General features: G+C 35.3%; 2 protein-coding genes across 3 annotated transcripts; both read right to left on the reverse strand.

Annotated features, from left to right (window-relative positions):
• Positions 1-319: 319 nt before the first annotated feature.
• LOC132103749 (free fatty acid receptor 2-like) lies at positions 320-7,907 on the reverse strand. The gene is made up of 2 exons (XM_059508843.1): positions 7,760-7,907; positions 320-1,701 (listed from the first exon to the last, which is right to left on the reverse strand). Exon 2 carries the CDS (start codon positions 1,676-1,678, stop codon positions 695-697), a length of 984 nt encoding a protein of 327 aa, XP_059364826.1. The 5' UTR covers positions 1,679-1,701; positions 7,760-7,907; the 3' UTR covers positions 320-694.
• Positions 7,908-8,192: 285 nt separating this feature from the next.
• Positions 8,193-20,422, reverse strand: si:dkeyp-97a10.3 (bromodomain-containing protein DDB_G0280777). 2 transcript variants are annotated; one of them, XM_059508531.1, is made up of 9 exons: positions 20,277-20,422; positions 19,995-20,055; positions 18,621-18,968; positions 16,635-16,901; positions 14,499-14,783; positions 14,090-14,194; positions 13,954-14,015; positions 10,781-12,433; positions 8,193-8,899 (listed from the first exon to the last, which is right to left on the reverse strand). In XM_059508531.1, exons 2-9 carry the CDS (start codon positions 20,038-20,040, stop codon positions 8,873-8,875), a joined length of 2,793 nt encoding a protein of 930 aa, XP_059364514.1. In that variant the 5' UTR covers positions 20,041-20,055; positions 20,277-20,422; the 3' UTR covers positions 8,193-8,872. The 2 variants fall into 2 exon arrangements, with proteins under 2 accessions (XP_059364514.1, XP_059364513.1); XM_059508530.1 differs by having other exon boundaries at positions 8,193-8,902.
• Between the last annotated feature and the right edge of the window lie 2,083 nt (positions 20,423-22,505).

Below are 22,505 nucleotides of genomic sequence, written 5' to 3' on the forward strand. Positions count from 1 at the left end.
GATAACCAAGTTAGGAAGCTACTGAAACTGTCCAAAATCTGCTTTAGTGGCACCAAATATAGATTAGATGTTATAAATGAATTATTAGCCATTATAAACATAACTGACGAAATGGATAAAAAAAACAACCTGTACCTCCAAATGCTGTACCAGGAACAGGAAGTGACATCATAGAAACAGGCTTTATTAGTCTATCTAAAGAGATGACATGTTAAAAACAAGCTATGCATGGTGAGTGCTGTGTAAAAAATAAACAGCATTCATGCATAATGGGTGAGAAGTTCAGGATGGAGAAATAATAAATGGATGCATGATTTGAATGAGTTTATTTTATTAAAATATTAGAAGCAAAGCACATTAGGTTTAAAAAGTTGTTGTACTGATTACATGTTATTGAAAGCTGTGTAGTTCATATGTTAGATGTACAGTTCACACGCAGTTGTGTTTTGCACTGTAATTGTACACTCCAGCTCTTAATTTCATTGTGAATGAAACTGCTTATGCAAAAATTTAGGTTAAATATTCATGCAATCAGCATGTGCATGCTTGATTTTTATTCTGGAACCATTTTTAAGCTTCTCCACTTCTGTCTGGTGGTGCATCTGTATTATATTAATTAGCTTTGGACTGAATGATAAGCACCAATGATGCATACGCTGGCAGATTATTTAATTCAAAAACTGACTTGAAATTTTTAGAGGATGCTGTCATCAGAGCTTTGTGTTCGCACTTCAGGTTTCCCACGGTTAAATAAAGAGCTGCAGAGAGCTGGGCGGCAGCAAGGAAGGAGCAATCGCCTCACCAGCCCCTGCAACACCTTCTTGAAAGTCTCTCTGAGAGCGGAAGAAGAGAAGTAGAATATGAAGGGGTCGAGGCATGCATTCAGTGTGCTGGTGAGTAAAGCATGTTGTCTCCATTCAGAGCTGTGGCCATTTACGAATCCTTCCACGTGTGAGATGTTGAAGGGCATGAAACAGATAACAAAGACCAGAAGTGTGCCCACCGCCATGCCAATGGCTCTATACCGCTTCTTGACATTGACATTGGATAGACGGGAAAGTATGCGGATGCACTGGATATAGCAGAAACAGCAGATGATGAATGGGATGCAGAAGAAGACAACAGAAAGCTCCAGACGAATCGGCAGGAGGATATCAAGCTGTTCTTTACTGAATTCTTCATAACAGGTGTTACGTTTGGATGGATCAGTGGTGTTGGGGTTAAAATAGTGGTGGTATTGTATGATGTAGACGATACTGCAGTGTCCCATTGACATCACCAAGAATATGACGCAGGCTATCACGGCACTTCTGGGATTACGTTTGAGCCTGTATTTAATGGGGAAAGCCACTCCCAAGTAGCGCTCCACGCTGATGGCCGTCAGGTGAAGGACGCTGTTGGCGATGACTGAGTAAAAGATGAATCCTGTCAGAGGGCAGAGGAAGTAAGGCATTGTCCATTTCATGTTGGCCGCCTCCACCATGCGAAACGGCAGGAAAAGGAGGAAGATCAGGTCAGAGATGGTTAAACTGAATAACAACACGTCCATCGGGGTGGAGCGCTGGCGGACCTTCTGGAAGAAAGTGTAGAAAGCCAAGATATTGGTGGGAAGACCTGTGATCAACGTGAATCCATAGACTGCTAACACCAGTTTACTGAGACCAACTGTCCACGCCATTGTCACCAAATGCCACGAACACTCTGTAAGAAAAGACAGAGAAAATGAGAAAATGCTATTGTTTTAATGTTAAGTTTAATGCTGTTTACAACGGAAGTCCATTTCCTGCACATAAGGAAAAAAAAAATCATGCTTTTGTATTTTTTTGTAAAAGGTGTTCCTGTAGCTCAAGTGGTAGAGCATTGCATTGTCAAGCGCAAGGTTGGGGGTTTGATTCCCCGGGAACATGTGACAGGTAAAAATTGATAGCCTGAATGCACTGCAAGTCGCTTTGGATAAAAGCGTCTGCTAAATGCATAAATTTAATTTTAAATATGAGATAGCATAAGATTAAAAAGTCGAACTATTTGATTTATAAAAAAAATATTAGATCAAAAGTAAAAGTCATAATTATGAGATAAAAGTCATAGTTATGACAAATATTCATTGTGAGAAAAAGTCAAAATTATGACCTAAAATCATGACCGTAGCAAGCTATGAGGTCACCGAGGTCCGGACCTCTGTAAATTTTTCATGTTCGAAAATAAAATTTGTTGTAAGATAAAAAGTAAAAAAATTGAGATCCCACAACAGGCACAGCTCATCTATAGAGCCCCGCCAAAATATTAATCTACGACATAGACCTCTATATAAACTGAAGCAACAATAAGTTGTAAATGTGGTCAGCATTCTGCAACAAATATTTTTCCGATTTTCGATACTATTTTAAGTCGTAAATTAAGCTGTATATATTAAAATCTCATGCATGGCTTTAGCAGGCATGTAATAAAGGGGTCATATGATGCTGCTAAAATGAACATTATTTTATGTGTTTTGTGTAATGAAATGTGTTTAAGGGGTTTAAGGTTAAAAAAAACACACTATTTTCCACATTATTGTTTCTCCTCTATGCGCTGCCTTCTGAAACATGTTGATTTTCAAAAACCTCATCTCTCTGTTAGAACGAGCTGTTTCAGGGCTGTTTTTATTTAGTCTTTGCATCTTCTTTATTCACCAAGAGCTTGAAACACTCCAAAGAGAAAGGAAATTTTGAAATCGCATTATATGACTTCTTTAAGCATGGCAGATGGTGCCTGAGCCCTCCCGAGCTCAACAGCGCCCCACAGTTTTGCAACGTAATTCTGTGGTGAAAAGGGGAACTGCAGCGTTCTCTAATTGAGAGCCATTGGGCTTTGAGACTGGCCTGATATCAATCCACTTCAGCTCTGTGTCTGCATAAGTTCAGTAACTAGTTGGCATGTCTGTTTTTTCTGCTCACATGAATAGCCTTTATATGATTATACTGTGCTTGTTTTATTATTACTCTGAGAATAGACATATGATCGTCTTTCCTCACCTGAATTTCTCCACGACTTGAAACATTCTAAATCAACATTTGGAAATGATAACTGCTATATTAAGGCAATTATAATACAGCATTTTATGCTGTTCTCCAAGCTTGTCAATCAATATTAGCGCGCCACCCACAGGATAACGCAAGGACATCTCTGCCAATATTTTGTCCACGTGTTCAGAGATTAGAATATAAAGTTTACAAAATATTTTTTCATATATTAATGCTTCGACCCAGAACCTGTCCCACCTTAATTTACGGTAAGGAGCCGCTACAGTCCTACAGTCGTGGCCAAAAGTTTTGAGAATTACATAAATATTGGAAAAGTTGCTGCTTAAGTTTTTATAATAGCAATCTGCATATACTCCAGAATGTTATGAAGAGTGATCAGATGAATTGCATAGTCCTTCTTTGCCATGAAAATTAACTTAATCCCAAAAAAACCTTTCCACTGCATTTCATTGCTGTCATTAAAGGACCTGCTGAGATCATTTCAGTAATCATCTTGTTAACTCAGGTGAGGATGTTGACGAGCACAAGGCTGGAGATCATTATGTCAGGCTGATTGGGTTAGAATGGCAGACTTGACATGTTAAAAGGAGGGTGATGCTTGAAATCATTGTTCTTCCATTGTTAACCATGGTGACCTGCAAAGAAATGCGTGCAGCCATCATTGCGTTGCATAAAAATATCCTGGCTTCACAGGCAAGAATATTGTGGCTACTAAGATTGCACCTAAATCAACAATTTATAGGAACATCAAGAACTTCAAGGAAAGAGGTTCAATTCTTGTAAAGAAGGCTTCAGGTCGTCCAAGAAAGTCCAGCAAGCGCCAGGATGGTCTCCTAAAGAGGATTCAGCTGCGGGATCGGAGTGCCACCAGTGCAGAGCTTGCTCAGGAATGGCAGCAGGCAGGTGTGAGCGCATCTACACGCACAGTGAGGACAAGACTTTTGGAAGATGGCCTGGTGTCAAGAAGGGCAGCAAAGAAGCCACTTCTCTCCAAAAAAACATCAGGGACAGATTGATCTTCTGCAGAAAGTATAGTGAATGGACTGCTGAGGACTGGGGCAAAGTCATATTCTCCGATGAAGCCCCTTTCTGATTGTTTGGGGTATCTGGAAAAAGGCTTGTCCGGAGAAGAAAAGGTGAGCGCTACCATCAGTCCTGTGTCATGCCAACAGTAAAGCATCCTGACACCATTCATGTGTGGTGTTGCTTCTCATCCAAGGGAGTGGGCTCACTCACAATTCTGCCCAAAAACACAGCCATGAATAAAGAATGGTACCAAAACACCCTCCAACAGCAACTTCTTCCAACAATCCAACAACAGTTTGGTGAAGAACAATGCATTTTCCAGCACGATGGAGCACCGTGCCATAAGGCAAAAGTGATAACTAAGTGGCTCGGGGACCAGAATGTTGAAATTTTGGGTCCATGGCCTGGAAACTCCCCAGATCTTAATCCCATTGAGAACTTGTGGTCAATCCTCAAGAGGCAGGTGGACAAACAAAAACCCACTAATTCTGACAAACTCCAAGAAGTGATTATTAAAGAATGGGTTGCTATCAGTCAGGATTTGGCCCAGAAGTTGATTGAGAGCATGCCCAGTCGAATTGCAGAGGTCCTGAAAAAGAAGGGCCAACACTGCAAATACTGACTCTTTGCATAAATGTCTTGTAATTGTCGATAAAAGCCTTTGAAACGTATGAAGTGCTTGTAATTATATTTCAGTACATCACAGAAACAACTGAAACAAAGATCTAAAAGCAGTTTAGCAGCAAACGTTTTGAAAACTAATATTTATGTAATTCTCAAAACTTTTGGCCACGACTGTACAATAAGTGATAATTATAAAAATAAAAAGTCAAAATTATCACGTACTAAGTCATAATTATGAGATAAACGTCTTATGACGTCAGTTATGAGACAAAGCATAATTATGACGTCAATTATGAGATTAACTCTAAATTGACTAAGTTATAATTGTCTTTATCTCATAATTATGACTATGTCAATTTAGACTTCATCTCATGAGATTTTGAAGATGAAGTTGAAATTGTAAAAAATATATTGTTCTTTGTCAGTTAACGCATTAACTAATGTTAACAAATGAGACCTTATAGTAAAGTGTTACAAATAGTATTATCTATAATATTTTTTAACAATGATTTTAATGATCTATAAGCATTTGTAAAATAATTATATAGCACTATATTACCAGTACAGTACATAATAACTTATTTTATGCATTCGTTTGACATTCTAACCAACTTAACAGAGCAGTAAAGAGTCAGGCTTAAAATATTTCTTATCCTATGACTCCATCTAGTGGATAGTGTGACAGGCTTCATCTGTCAGTTGAAATATCTGATAAGTTCTACCAGAAAGATTTGGGAGATAAAATGTACGAAGCATACATTTATTGACAACTCAGCAAGCATTATTATAAATTTCTTTGGCGGAAGGCCCCGTCCATAGTTCGTAATCCGAGGGTAGCGGACCAGCATTTCCTGCCTGAAGACGAAGGCAGGGGCGCAGCCGACCCCCCTGGAAGGTAAGGACAGGACCATCCTGGTGGTGGTGGGGAGGGTGGAGGTTGTTATCGCGTCGGCATCTGCGAACTCAAACATGTGTAAGTACCGATCTTTTATACCGAAGTATAAAGACGTGATTGGATAATGATGAAGGTAATTAGTGACGAAGTAATTGAGTCTTCCTGGCAGAACTTAGGCTAAAGCTTTCATTTTAATTTGGGGATAATGAGATTTGGATAAAGAGATGAAGTTTGAAGCAAAACAGGTCAAAATAAGAGGGTGCTTTCAAAGCATTTTAAAAAGTGGCACACTTCCTAATAGCATATCTATATGATCAGCCTCATACTAAACTGCTGTAAGTTTCGAAATCAGACAATGTATGTGCAAGTTACAACACACTTCCTGTTTCCTTTTTTTTTTTTTTTTTTTTTTTTTACATAAATTTGTCATGGCCAAATCATTTGAGATTAAAAATCCCTTTGTAACTTAGCATCACCAATGTCTTGAGATCATGTTGACTAAGTTTGGTGGCAATCGAATGAAAATCCTAGGAGGAATACTTCACATTCTATAGAATGAGTTTTTCACGAAACCCAAAACAGCCAACTTCCTGTTGGCCGGAGTTAATGACATGCAATGTGAAACTACTTTGGCTCGATGATATCTGTATGTGTACTGAGTTTCACATGTTTAGGTGCAAGTATGTATGATATATTGCTGTAGAGTCCCTTTGCTATGCCTGAGTTTATGAGCATGTTAAGGGCCTCAACAAAACCAAAAACCTTGACAAAATAATAATAATAATGATTATTATTATTTGCCCCCTAGGAGCTTGGGTCTTAAATAGACAGAATTGTGAATGTGCTTATGTGCTATTTTACAGATTTATAGTTTTGCAAAGCTATTTTGATAAAAAAAAATGTATAAAATATGGCCCTGTTAGCCTTCAAGCAAGAGCAATACATGCAATACTCCAGAATTCAAAGAGTCTCGGTTACACTTCAATACGGTGTTAACTGATGCATGTTGAGGTTCTGTTATCACTCTCTTCAGAAAAAAACACCATCTTTTACACATGACAGGAAGTTGATCTCATCTATATTAACTATTGGCAAGCCATGATTTGGCATAGTCAAACCACAATTTTAATGTTTTAGTATCAGTGAAATACTTTACGAAGAGTTCTTCATTAATGTAATTGTTCTCTACAGGCACTGGTATCTAGACCACACAATGGAGCTTTAGGGGAGTAAAGAATCCTATTTATTAATGGCAATAAAAACATCTGTGCAACATATGCATCTACTGTATGCTTGAAATAATACAAAAGAAGCATGCAGTATGTGTAGGACGGGCTCCAGTCAATTCTAAATATATTGCATCAAGTCTCAGGAAATGCATAGACTTGTCACATGATCAGGTGTTATTTCTAAGAAAAAATTATTCCGCAACACACATACAGAGATCAGAATGCATGATTAGGTTATACATTTTCAGACCATATTTGGAATATCTAACAGTTATCCTTTTTGATTTTGATTTGCATTATCATTTTTACATTTACTACAAGCTACTAAAAATATTAATACTTAAAATAAATTCCATAGAATACGAATTCAGCTGCATATGCATGTGAGATGTGAAAAGGGGGATACCAGCAATGCAAAAAGAATATTAATAGAGATAATGTGAAGAAAAAAAACTGTTGGTAGATTTAGCTACTTCTCAGAAATGATTGACATGAATGAGAGAATTAACCACATAGAGAATTTGATAGATAGATAGATAGATAGATAGATAGATAGATAGATAGATAGATAGATAGATAGATAGATAGATAGATAGATAGATAGATAGATAGATAGATAGATAATGCATACAGTGTTAACTAGCTAAATCAGTTTCAGAACAATTTCATTTTTAGATCTGTACATGTACAAATACATTTAAGGAAATGTTTCATTCTCACAAGCAATGAAAATTAATGTCAATGAAAATTAATTGTTGTTGTTGTAAATATCAAAATGCATATTTTCTGGTATTTGAGGAGCCCATATTTATAAACATGATTTTTATGAATATATAATTATATTTAAATATCTTCTCTGTAGCATAGAGAGATTTCCTGATCAAAACCAAAAAAGTTTACCTGATGAAGCATCAGAGTCTTCAAAGAAAACATGAAAACAGTAGTAGCAAAATATTCAATACCTTAATAACTCAGTCCAGTACTAAAGATTCAAGTGATAACGCGATGCTCTGCTAAAGATTCTCCTTGATGTCACTTTGACTCACGCTGCACCTATGATGACAAAACAGGAAAGAAGCAAAATATTTTTTTTATTTCACAGAAGGAGGTGAACTTATTTCCCAAACAGCAAGGGACACTTTTTTTCAGCACTGCATATCTATAAATACATGCACTGAACTAATATTTATTTAATCTGTTTTTGTTGAAGTCAAAGAGGGAAGTTATTTCTCCTACAAACCTCTGAGAATTCACAGCGTCTTCAGTTGCGCTCCATTAGTTCACTTGCAAATTGATTTGTGTCTAACTTGGGAACTCTTGTATTAAATATGTAATAAAAAACAAAGTGATGAAAACTGTGAGAATTTATTTGTAAAAACATTTTTACACAAGTACATGACATAAACCTACATGACATTTGCTTTTCATCATATTTTTGCAAGGCCCGTCAACAACCTATTTTACTTAAACTCATTAGAATGTTCCACATCATTAACATAAAAATTAAAGAGCGTAATTAATTACACGTCCGTTAGGTGGACCTCCTTCATACTCAAATGCATAATCCATCCACAAAAACACCGTAGCGGATCGAACTAATTGAGTGGCGCTACAAGAAGCATCTGTGAGCAGAAAGCTGAATAAAGGACAAACAGCAGCAGTCCATTATTTATCATTTAGTAGTTTTAGTAGTTAAGTCCTGCCACCCATCCTGATTCATTTGGAAGTCTTCCTGTCAGTGGAAAAACACTGCATTGTGTTTTATTTTTTTAGACACTTGAGCACAAGAAAAATCCCAAAGCAGCATTGTTCACAAGGATGAAATTCACACAGTGTCCTGTTTAACAGCCGGGCTTTCACATGCATACATTACAGCTGTGCAGGAGAAACAAAAATATCAGTCTTTTTATCAATAATGCCGTCCCTACGACAAAATACAAAGATTTGTATGGCACAGTAAGATGAGGGCCGGAGGAATGGCTGAGCATTTGTTTCTTTCCACCAGAGACAGTGTGCTTTGTGCGAAAGTTTTTCGCAGTGCAAATAGTGTCGAGCCAGATGAGCGCTGCATTTTCTCAACGTCTGGGTCTGCCTCTGTGGACCTGCTGGACAGGAGAGGGAGAAAAGAAAGAACAAAATGCTTCATTTGATATAAATCATGTCTAAAGGCCCTTTCACATTACTTGAGTCAGCGTTGGACAGTGAACTCAACTTGGCCCAAGCTTAATTTCAACTTCAACCCCGTTCGCTGATGTTTTTTTTATGATAAGCAGACGATTTGCATGACATATGAAAAGTCTGCTTGTGCAATGATAAGTCTAACTCTGCATTCAATTTAATCATTTAGAATAAAAAGAACTAAATGAATGTATAATAACTGTAAGATATTAAGGTCTTGAATGCATCATCATGCATTTTTCTGCATTTATATTTACCTTATTTTCTTTATATATATATATATATATATGCATTTATTAATGTTAGTTTATGTCATCTTACTCAACACACACTAATACATGTATAAAATTAAAACAAAGATATTGGACTAAAAATAACATGATCAATTTTTATATTAAATAAGATTAAGAAATGCTGTAAAAACACATTACTCATTGTCAGTTAATGGATTAGTGTTATCAATTGACCTAATTTAAAACATCAAAAGAATCAAGAAACAATTACTTTTTTACTTTTTCTTTCTACACTGACTTTCAAACAATCACCACTGATACTCTTTCAGATTCGAATGTGGGGGTTTTTCACACCTAGCGACTTCTTTAAATCCTGTGATGCAGTCTACAGCATTTTCACACTGTGGTTCAAACAGAGCACTAGTCTTGATGCAAGTCATTTGAAAGAGAATTAACATATTTACATACTCATAAGTGACTTATTTGGTAACACTCTAGAGTGGTGAAACACTAAAAGCATGTGTTCATTTTACATTAGCCTGCTGCTAAACTCACAATCAATTTTTAATCTATACTTTAAATAATTATGCATTTCTCCTGATTTATCATCTTGAATTTAATGTGAACATCGTGGATTTGGAACATAATCTATGTCAAATGCCCATGAAAGATTGAAACACTGACTATAGAGGTGGCTGAATGGGTTTTGGAACAAAGCATCACTAAAATATGGATATAAATACTGAACTGTAAATACATTCCACCCAATTCAACAACTTCAGACATTCAATTAATATCTTATAAAGCAAAAAGCTCCGTGCTTGTAATAAACAAATCCATCATTAAGACGTTTTTAACTTCAAACCGTTGCTTCTTGCTAAAATACGAGACAATGATTATTCAAAACATTGCTTCCTAGAGTAAAAAGGTTTTCTTGTCTGAATCAGGAGAGAAATCTGCACAGGTTAAGCACTGTTTACAAATGAAAACAGTCCTAAACAAATATGTTGGTGGATTTTGATGTGAGAGACAAGAGGAGATGGACTTTTTCACCTATGGAAGCATTATTATGGATTACGATTTTATATTTTTGACAGACGCGACAATTTAAATTTAGACAATTTAAAGTGTCTTGATGGATTTCTTTCTTACAAACACATAGATTTTCAATTCACAAGATGTTAATTGATGGACTGGAGTGCTTTGGATTTCTTGTGGATTATTGTGATGTTTTTATCAGCTGTTTGGACTCTCATTCTGATGGCACCCATTCACTGCAGATCATTCATTGGTGAACAAGTGATGGAATGCTACATTTCTCCAAATCTGATAAACAAACAAACTCATCAGGAAATTGACATTTTTTAATTAAATATTCCTTTATAATTTTAATTATAATCAAAATGGGTAATTTTCTAAAAAATCTCATCTAGTTGAATCATGTATAACTTAAACATTTTTTTTTGATGGGTTAAAGTAATGGAAAAACATCCAGTGGATCATGACATGGTCAATGCATTAAATGCATCAGCCATAAAATGTGTTGCATTTCACTCATATAAAGTAGTATACCTGACGCATGTGTGTTGGGTGCCCATGCACGGTTGCATGCATGGGAAGCACACCTGGCATTCGCTGTGGACTTGTATGCAACACTCCAGTTTGCTTGTGCATGTTTGGAGATCTGTGTCTACGTTGCACGGTCACAGGCTGGATGGTGCGCGACTGCTGCATGCGTTCACGTGGAAGTTTCTGGAACTGGTCTGGCTGCAGCACTGGAGGTGGAGTAGGTGGCTTCTGGCCCACTTTGTTGAGCTGCTGGACGGGTTGAGAAGGTCCAGGATTCTGCAAGGCAGCTTGAGACTGCTGGAACCAGTTGGCAGAAGGGTTATCGGTCTGGGCGGTGTGTTGGCGTAGGGCAGCCTCAGTGAGAGGAATGGATGGCTGAGGCACGGTCTGATTTGGTCTGGTGCCAGTTTGTGTTTGAGGTATGATCGTTCCCCTTGGTTGACCAATGGGGATTGGATTCTGACCCTGAGATGTTTGGGTTTGAGGTATATTCATTCCCCTTGGTTGACTAATGGCGATTGGATTCTGACCCTGAGAAGTTTGGGTTTGAGGTATGATTGTTCCCCTTGGTTGAGCAATGGCTATTGGATTCTGAGCCTGAGAGGTTTGGGTTTGAGGCATTGCAGTCTGGATTTGAGATTGGACTTGTGGTTGGGTGCTTAAGTTCTGTTGGACCGCTTGTCTCTGCACATTTGGGTTTAATTGAGAGTTGTTGGGCACGATTGGTCTCTGGAGGTCTCTTCTTTGGAGAGGAGCAGCTTGGGTCAACCTTCCCGAAGGTTCAGTTTCCCGGTATCTCGGAGCAGAACGATCTCTCCGTGCATCTCGTTGTGGCCAATCTAAAGATCCACTACTGTCTGAACTATAGACTTCGGGGTTGGGATACGCCGGCGTTCCCTGCAAACGGTCCCAAGGCAACTGTTGGAGGTGCGTTCTGGAGTGATTGAACTGGTTGTTGGTCTGAACGGGGTTTGAAAGTCGACTTTGATCTTCTGTTGATGATCTTGAGTTGGGATTTCGGCGGTTTGCATTGGTTTGGTTGGTAGAGTGCGAGTACCCAGTCTGAATGAGGCTGTTGGGTTGGCGAGAACCATTTGGTAAAGAATTATTGAGTGTTGTTTGTGTTTGATTACCAGTCTGAGAATGATTTTGATGGTTGGCGTTAGTATGTTGACTCTGTAGTGCACTTTCTCCATGGTTTGCATGTTGCTGGACCACCTGATGTGCTTCTGAAGGGTATGTGTTCAAGTTGACATGCACCGTTTGAGGTTGTGAATTATTAAACTGGTCGGTTCGTGGCAAGGTGTTGAGGTTTACATGAACTGTATGGGCAAGCGCACCAGGCTGAGAACTGCCCGTTTGTATGAGAATATTGGGATTGTGTTGGACAGGCTGTGGGAAGGACCTCTGAGGGTCATTGTTTGGATATGAATTGTTTTGATGCCCATTGTCTGGGACTGTACTGAAGTTGTGTTGGAATACATCAGTGTGCAGATGGCCATTATGAAGGAGTGGGTTGGAGTTGCTGGGCATGTTTTGTGACATTGTGTTTATGTTCCCATTGTTGTCATTGGGAAAGTCAGTGAAGTTTTGTGGGCGTGAGTTGTGTAATGGGGGATTAAGATGGTTTTCATTGACAAGAGCTCTGTTTGCAATCTGTGGAGAGGGAACATGTGTATTATTGTACATTAAAAGAGATGTTAAGACGAGTCAATATCATGTACTTTACAATGATTGCTAGGTGCTTTTATGTGGCCATTAAGTTTTGTAAAAGATGTTAAACTGGTTTTGTAATTCTTTCCTTGAAAATAATGAGTATAAGAGTGTCAATATAAAGATGTTTTAATAGCATCTTAACTTTTTCCCCGCCAGCATTTCTGATCATTTTCACTTAAATTTTATGGCCCCCAGAATATTTTGTTGTATGAATATCTGAACATGCAATAAATCAAAATAAAGAATAGAGCCTCTACTTTTAAACAGAAAACTTTCATTCTAGTTTCAAGCTTATATATATATATATATATATATATATATATATATATATATATATATATATATATATATATATATATATATATATAAATATATATATATATAAATATATATATATATATAAATATATATATATATATAAATAAAATAAATATATATAAATAAATAAAAAAAAAAATATATATATATATATATATATATATATATATATATATATATATATATATATATATATATATATATATATATATATATCTCAACACTTGAATGTAGGTAAGTTTCATAAAAAAAGCAATATTTTGATCTAAAAGCTCAGAGAATCAAAGACTACATCTGGATCATATTCTGTTCTATGATCAAATCATGGATGCAGATCGCTTTCATCAACACCCAAAGCTTCACAGTCCTTTACCACTTCTGGGATCGACATTTCACTCGGTAACATTAGGCAGTTTTCATTTATATGCTGATTGCATTATTTGCATATGCATCTGCTTAAATATGCTAATTTCTGCATTTTCCTCGCCTGTGTTTTTTATCGGGAGATTCTGGACTCATTCGGTTTTTGGTGGGAAAAGTTAAGTAGGGAAAACCGTGATTGAGTTGGTAAGTTCAATTAATTGATGTGAATGCATTCAGAATCATTTTAATGAATCAATTCTGAACTTAATGATTCATTTACACGATTATAAATAATTTCACATTATCTCTGTGTGCCAAATTGAATTATATTTCTGCTATATTTTGTTATTTAAAAAAATATATAATATTTAATAAATACAATTGTATGTATGTGTGTATATATAATTGCATATAGATAGATAGATAGTATAGAAGAATCATTATTATATTAATAATATTATTTTATGTTTTATATTATATATTGAATATTATTTATCTTTTCAAAAAATATAAGAATCAAATGTAATTAAAAATATTTTTATTATTGTATATTTTTATGACTTTTTATTTACTATTTAACAATAATAATAATAATAATAATAATAATAATAACATATTTAAAAAAAAAAAATTTTTACAAATAATTACAATAACTATTAATAATATATATATATATAAATATTAAAAAATATATTTTTTTTTTTGCCAAATTGTCCATCCTTAATAGTTATTATTCTACATTACACAGAACACAATAGGGGAATGTGACGCTGTCTTACTGTGATTCCTTCATTCTGGTTTGTATTGTGAAGTCCAATAGTATCTTTGAGTCTCCGATCAACTGCAAATATGAGCATATAAGCATCAAAACATCCAAAACAAAACAATGAACTGAAGCATTTAACAGGGACATACCGTTTCTTTGTTGCAGAAGCAAAATAATGACAACAATAATTATGATGAGTGCAACAACACAGGCAACAACGATCCCTGCTACAGCGCCTCCACTCAGACACGTGCCTGTAAACATCATTTTTAGATTTTACATATTAACTCACTGCTAATAACAGAAGACAGAAGGAATGGAGCCAAAACACATCAAAGAAACATTGATAATGGAGACCGCAAACAGAAGAAAGAATCCTGAAAGGAAAATCATTGTAAGAGGATGAAAATTATGACTCCTCCTAGTGAGGTGGCATGTGAATTTATCAATCCTGTGGTTGAATACTCCCTCTCCGGTCAAGAAAACGAATGTCAGGCCGAAGAATAAACTGACAGATGCATCTGTCACCAAAAGTGCCACAGAGAGCCATTAACTCACCCACAACAGCCAGGTCTATCTGCTGCTTCGATGACCCTCCTGTGACGTCATTTTGTGCGATGCAGGTGTAACGGCCGTTCTGATTGGAGGAGAAGATCTGCAGACTCAGCACGCCACTCCCTGATTGGCCAGTGGTCACCGGCTGGCCGTTAAGTTCCCATGAGAAGGAGGCAGGAGGTAGAGATGCAGATGTACAGGTGAGACGCACTGTCTGTCCCACAGTAGCATCTCCTCCACCAACACACTCACTTGAGGTCTTAGTCAACTGTGGGGCGTCTGGTCCATCTGAGGAACCAAATAAATGATATGTATGAGTAATTACACTGTATGAGTCATTCCATATCACCGTAACTGTATATCATTATATGATTATTTTACTGAAAATGATAAAAAATGCTAGCCATGTGATAATCAGTAACAGTAATAATAAATATTAATTCAGTTCAAGTTGTATTTGAATATTTGAATATTTTTATAATTATTTATGAACAGTAATATTAAAAACAAAATGTATTATTAATAATAACAATTATTATTATTAGCAGTAGTAGTAGGTGTAGTAGTAGTAGTAAAAATAAAAAAGTAAAATTTTAGATATGATGTATTATTCTACATTTTACAGCACAAAACAGGAAAAAGCAGCATGTGTATTTTTGATGATCCAGTCTATTATCTACTTGATTCTTTTTATCTGTAATTTATTGGACACCAACCATAAAATCAATGCATAAATAATTTTGTTATCAGTGCAAAGTCTATTTGTATAGCATGTTTCATAATACATATTGTTTCAAGACAGCATGTATATATAGACACATATATATGTATATAAGACAGCATGTATATATATATATATATTCTTTTTTTTTTTTTTACACCAGCCAAGATCTGGTTATTTACCATGCATGAGTAAGTCTGATATCAGTACAAAAATTGCTCCCATTATTAAACACTTGAGTAAAAAAAACTCAAGACAATCAAATTAAATCAGCAAACAGAATTGCAAAACCACTTTTGTTTTCAAACACTCCTCCATCTGCCATTGACTGGACTGTTGGTTGAGCCGGTGTTTTCATGCCCCTCAAACAGACTGCAATTACTCACTAATACAGCAGAAATTAATCCAAAATATGTCTTGTGCTATTGTTATGTTTGTCCAGCAAACTGGAACATTACAAGCTCTTTAGTCATGTTTTTTATGCAATGTGTCTCTGAACACATTCTGCTGTTATAAAACATGCTCTTATTGGAGAATCTACAAGAAATGTTCACACAAGGTTGATGTGCAAAGAATAAAACTATTGATCAAATTAAACTAGGGGTCCTCAGCATGTTTCCAAAGAGACTGCAAGATGGCGTATTAACAACATATTATAAATAACTAAACTAACTTAAAATATGGCAAAACAAGCAGCTAAAAAGATACCCAATATTTCTTATTTTAATTTAATTCATATATGTTCTGTCATTAATATTTCACATTCATATTTTTTATATTGTCTTTTTTTATTTCCCACAGTCTAAGAAAAGCTGTGTTATTTTAGTATAATTTTGATAGCATTGTTTTTATTTTATTCTTTTTATTACTTTTATATTTTATGTTTTCATTTTAATTTGAGTATTTTTGTCATTTTTACTTTTTTAATGTGTCTATACAGATTTTATTTTCACTTTATAGTTTATTTTTTCAGTTTTAGTTTTAGTTTTTTTAGTACGTCAAAAAAACTAAATGAAAAGAAGAAATTTGCCTCGGCAACTAGCTGAATTATTTAAAAGATTTTATTTTATTTCTACTATAATATTTCTTTTAAATAAGCAACATGCTTTTTTAGTGATTTTAATTTTAGTTTACTATAATAAATCTGACCTCGATATCTGAGGGAATATTTGAGTGCGATTTTTTTTTTTTTTTTTACAACTGGAAAAAAATGTATTCATAAAATAAAAGAAATAAAAAATATCTGTACCAGAAATATCCGAAAACAGCCATTACAACAATTCTGTAATACGGTAGGTAAAACATTTTGGGGTTGAATTTCCAGTCTAAGGCTGTGATATATACAGTTACTGAGAATAAAAAAACTCAGGACTTAGAATAGAGAAATTCCCCAAAAGATGACCAGCATGTAGACTCACAGTAGACACTGAGGGTGGACTTGGCTGTTTGAGCGCTGACAGCGTTGCTGACGGTGCATGTGTATTCTCCTGCATCGTCTCTCCTGGCCTGCTTGATGAGCAGAGATCCAGCACTGATAGTAATGCGGCTGTCAGAGGAAAGCGCAGTGCCTCCTTTACTCCAAACCACACTGACCTCTGAACCCACAGACCAGCTGCAGCTCAGAGACACGTTCCCACCCTCCAGCGGCAGAGGCGGCAGGGACAAACTAACTCCGTTCACAGCATCTGAAGATGGAAAAAACAAGGACAGGGTGAGCAAACAATGTACAGAAAATGTTCATTAACACTAGGTTTTCAAACAGCTTGAAACACTGTCTAAACTATTTATTGGTTTGACATTTTTTTTATATTTAATCTGCATGCAAAGTTTTGACACATTAAGTAGATGTGTTTTGAAAAGGGTGTAAAAATCAGGGTTATTATAGCTAATGAAAACTAAAACCATTTTTACTTGAAATAAAAGAAACTTTAACTGAAAGAGAAGTTTATTTTATTTGGAGTGAGATGCCAAGGCAACGTTTTTCATTTTAATTTAGTTTACCTAAAAAAAAAAATTAGCTTAATGAAATATCTAAAACCAATACTGAAATTAAAAATAATGAAAATATGAACCTATTTAAACCTATTTAAAAATAAATAAAAATCAAAAGAAATGACAAGCACACAACAAAATTACTAAAAATTGAACTTAAAAAATTATAATTTTTTTTAATTTAAATTATACAAAAATAACCCTGGTACAATTTTTTTTTTTTACGACTTTTTATGCTGTGGTCAGATCGACCCTCCCATCGTTTCTATGCAATTTGTAAAAAATCAACAGCAAAAAAGTATATTATTGTAGCTTGTCAAACACTAAAATACGAAACATACAAAACTTCTGAAATCTAAGACTCAAAGTTTATTTCAAATTGAAGAATGATTCAAGGATAATTTGCTATTTCTTTATCTATCTGAGTATCAATCAAAAAATCTGTCAAAAGGCAGAGGAAGTACAAATAGCAATATATAATTTTCACTAAAATGTGAAAATGCTACAGTACAAACCTGTTAAATGGTTAACGGTAAGTTCCTGTAAAATTAAACCGATGTTCCCAGAATTCTCTGCATTGCATTTTAAATTTTGTTTGAATTTGATGTTTTTTCTTTCAAATAACTATGTTTCTTCCTAGTTTTTTCTTATCTGTTGTGTTTACTATGGTTGTATGTTACATATAACGTTGTTAAATTAATGTTTATAGCATATTTCAGTTTAATGATGGTATCTAGTGCTTCTGTTAATAACACTGTGCACCTTCCATGTATGTTAATATTTAAAAGCTGCTTGTGATGGGTTTTGGTTCATCACGTGACTTTCTCATCACCACCTTCTTTTGGTGGTTATTAATGTATTACAAAGGTACAAAACAAATTTCATTACTTCAATAGGTTGGTATATTAACATTATATCAGTTAATGAAATTACGGTATTCAACTGTAAATTTAAGATAAAACCTTAAAACTAAAATGTTGTTACCGTATATATTTTACGGTAGAATTCTGGCAACCACAGGTGCCAGTTTTTACCATACATTTTATGGATTTTTTTTTTTTTTTTACAGTGTAAGTACAAATCATGTTAATACTATTTATACTTGTAAGTTAGTGTGCAAAGTCACTACAAGTAATTATATTGTCTGTGCAACTAATTTTGAACATTAAAATAAGTGACCCCTAACAAAACAGAAATAAAGCAATAAAATTAAGGAATAGTAAATTATTATTCCCAAATATTTTATAGTTTTAACAAGCAACAATAGATGTTTTCTGTTTCAACATAAATCTTTAGTGTTTTTATACTGCTGATTTCTAGGAAACTGCATGGAAACCAATGCATATCTATTTGACCTGCAACACAGAAGCTGTCATGCATTGTGGACATATGCAGCATCGTTAAGATCATACCAAACACTTTGAGCTGCACTGAACGGGTGTTCACGCCGAGTCCAGTGGTAGGCGAGGGTTCGACAGAGACGCTGTAGTTTCCAGAATCACGGATCTGGCTGTTGGTGATTTTGAGCTGAGTGGCCGTGACAGAGATTCTGCCCTGGTACTGCTGGACGGAAATGATGACCGGGCTCCCGTTCGCCCACATGGCCAGTGTGGCAGCTGTGCTATCGGTCCATCTGATAAGGGACACGTCAGACACCGTCTGTACTGTGAAGACGGCATCTTTCCCTGATGCCACCAGCACTGGTGTCGTCAAGATCTGAACTGGAACAGGATCCAGACACACGACGACCAAAGACAAACCTACGGAGAGTTGCATGTAAAAAAAAGTAAAGGCCGCTTCAACAGAGTTATTTGTTCAGACGTCACACTTAAAAAAAATTATTTGCATTAAATAACTAAAGAAATCTATCAAAGTGTTATTTGATGCTATTGAAATGCTACATCTTTTCTGCTCAGTGACTTAGCAAATTAAAAACCCGTTTTACAACCACACAAACACAAAGAAAGAAAGTTTAAATGTAATGCATCTGAATGAGAGAAATGAATGTTGCATTCCAACAGGTGTGGCATGAAGAGACACGCAAATGATGTGCGTAAAAGAGCCTGAAATAGCACTTCAAACAAAACAAGGGAATGCTGTAAAACGAGTAAAACTACCATCTACGTACTTAACCTTTAAAGTATGTCTTGCATCTGTCTGTGTTATTTCTTTTTAATTCTTCAGCAAATGTTTTGAACACAATTAGGTGTTGGTCATTATATAACTTAATTGTTTTCACACAATTTTTTTTATATGATAATCATTTTTGTACCATTAGCTTGCCTTTAGTTTAAATATATGGGTCAAATGTATTTATATGTGTATTTATTTATTTTTGCATCAGTTATCTATGTTGCATTTGTTTCTGCTTAAGTTTTATATTTAGTAAGAAAGTATCCTGATATCACATGTGCATTGTGTTTGATGTGTGTGTGAAGATGTATTTTTCAGGTGTAAATTTCTTACATTTCCAGTCAGATATATATATATATATATATATATACACACACACACACACACACACACACACACATATACATAGATAAATACAGTATACATACACACACATATATATATATATATATATAGAGAGAGAGAGAGAGAGAGAGAGAGAGAGAGAGAGAGAGAATGACTTTAAGAGGTTTATAACTTAGTAAACATTCACATAATGCAAATCTATTTTCAGTGACAAATAGAGTATTACTGTTGTTTTGGCCTAATTTAGACACACTACTGTAAAACTGGCCCTTGTGTCTTCTGACACAGGTTGAGGAGGCTAAACTTACTTGTCAATGACAAAACCACAACAAAAGGATGCAGCACTGTGTTCATGTCAGTCCGGGGGGCCTGAGCAAAAACATTCCATTAGCTTCCAGATGTTTAATTCTATCACATATTAAAGCATATATATCATACTAAAATGCATTCTGTCAAATTAAAAGAGATACTGACATCAATCACTGTCTCATGTATAATGCATATTAACATCAAGCTACATTCAGTGACTACAAAGACAACAATTGTTTTAATTATAGACAGTTTTAATTAAATCTGTTATATATACTTACTAAGCAGTGTTCCTTCGGTTTTCATTTTCCTGTTTTTAAATCCGTCTATGACGATCGTTAGTGTTCACTTCCTGGTTTACCTGTCCGACGCGTCACCTGACGTCACCACGTCATCACAACAGCTGAGAAATAATGAAACGATATCGTATGCTATTACAGACATTGAAGTAATGTAGAAGTAAACGACTAAACCACATCACACCCTCTTCAAAATATATCTTCAGCAGAAAGTCAGAGTTAGAAGTTGCTATAAAGAATTCTGAATAAGAATTTGTTCGCTACTTCCACATTGGCAAAAACAATACGTTATTAATTTTTTTAATACTACAATATATTTTTCACGTATACTCATAATTTAAATCTAATTTAATACATGTGATACAAGATGTCGTATCAAGGCATAACAATGACGTCGTCATGTCACGTGTAGGGTATTCTCGTAAGCCTAGTACTAGTAAAGACGATAATATGATTATTTCCCTGAACCTGTTCAGAGTTAACGCGGAATTCAGGCTTCGGAGAAAGTCAAGGTAAGATTGTTTATTTCGAGCTGGCGGACTCACAAAAGTGCATCCAGTCAGTTTTCTATGAGTTAACAGGAAAGAGTCTCAGTCTCTCTAACGATTAGTTTATTCGTCGTCAGGTGTCATGGGGTCATGGATGCTGGTGTGGATTCTGTGCACCACAGTCACTCTGAGTGAGTCTGCTGTTATTACATGAAATCCTAGGACAACTATAAGAACAGTTCGACACTGCATGAAAATATTACTTCGTAGACGAGTCTAATATGTTTGTTTTATTGTTTTAATGGACAGCGAAATAATACTTGTTTTGTCTACAAACATAAGTCAAGTAAAAATGTTCAAGTAAGAAGGAGAAATACTCAGAAATAACACTTTTTAGGTTCTAATATGTTCACTTTAAGTACTAATAATAAACACTTTTGGATATAACATCAATACAGAAAATATATTAAAATAAACAGTGTATAAAAATGCTGTTAAAATGCTATATTGCATTTTTTTAAATGTAAATATATATATATATATATATATATATATATATATATATATTCACCAATATTGAGTACTTTGGATTGAGAAAATACATTTATAAATGGTTATGAGGTAATTTTAAATACTTCTTTTACCTCCTAAAACTACTCCAAACCACATTAAAAAAAAATTGATTGAATTACCATTATTTTACATGCATTTTTCATTAAAAGTGAAAACGAAAATAGTCACCAGTCATTTGCCACATGCCTTTCTGTCTACTCGCTCAACGCTTTATGTACAGTGAAATAAGAACAACATATTAATTATTTTCAAATAACTGTCTTCAGTGCCTGTTTGTCTTCATGGAGCAATATCAGTCCGCTTTAAGACCGGACGGCCTCTCTATGTGGCTCTCGGCAAAACTCTTGTTTTGGAAGCTGTATTCAAGAAGGACTCGGGTGACAAAATAGACATGGTGACGTGGGACCGCGAGAGAGCAAAGGACAATGTCAGACTGTCACATGGAAACAGAATATCTTTAGAGAATGGAGATGCACTTCTGCGGGTCACTGATGTTGCAGAAGAGGACTTTGCGCTCTACAAAGTCACCGTTACAGACAGTAACGGATACCAGAAGCAAGACTCCATAGAAGTTCGAAAGATAGGTAAATCGGTTTGATTTTATCTATACAAATGTTGTTTCACGACTGACCTGTGCACCAGAAGTTTCGCATATTTTCTTCTCATGCACGGCTATTTAAATAAGGCTTTTAAGACAGCATATCGTGCAAAACTCAAAGAAACTAGTTAAACTATATTTTCTTGTCTTTTCAGTGGAACCTCCAAAGGCGTCAATTACACGTGTGCTGGAGTGTGTTGTGGATAATCATGGCATGACCCAGTGGGACAGCCCTCAGTTTTCATGGCTGGTTGATGGTGTTACAGTAACCAATCAATCCGCCCTGTTAACGAATGGCAGTAGACTAGATATCTCTGGGGTTAAGGGTGTTAACTACACCTGCATCATCAAGAGCAGCCTGGGGACGCTCACAACGCATTATGAAATGCTATCAGGTATTGTTCAATATCAATAACGTGTGTCATTTTTTTAATATATAGGTGAAAACAGTCACTTTTGTCTTCTAAATGTTCACCACACAATGCAATAACATCTAAAGTAAGGAAAACAAGGCAACACTTTACAATTACATCCCATTAGTTAACAAAAATG

Source organism: Carassius carassius, chromosome 24 (genome assembly GCF_963082965.1).
Source record: "Carassius carassius chromosome 24, fCarCar2.1, whole genome shotgun sequence".
In the NCBI taxonomy this organism is placed as follows: domain Eukaryota; kingdom Metazoa; phylum Chordata; class Actinopteri; order Cypriniformes; family Cyprinidae; genus Carassius; species Carassius carassius.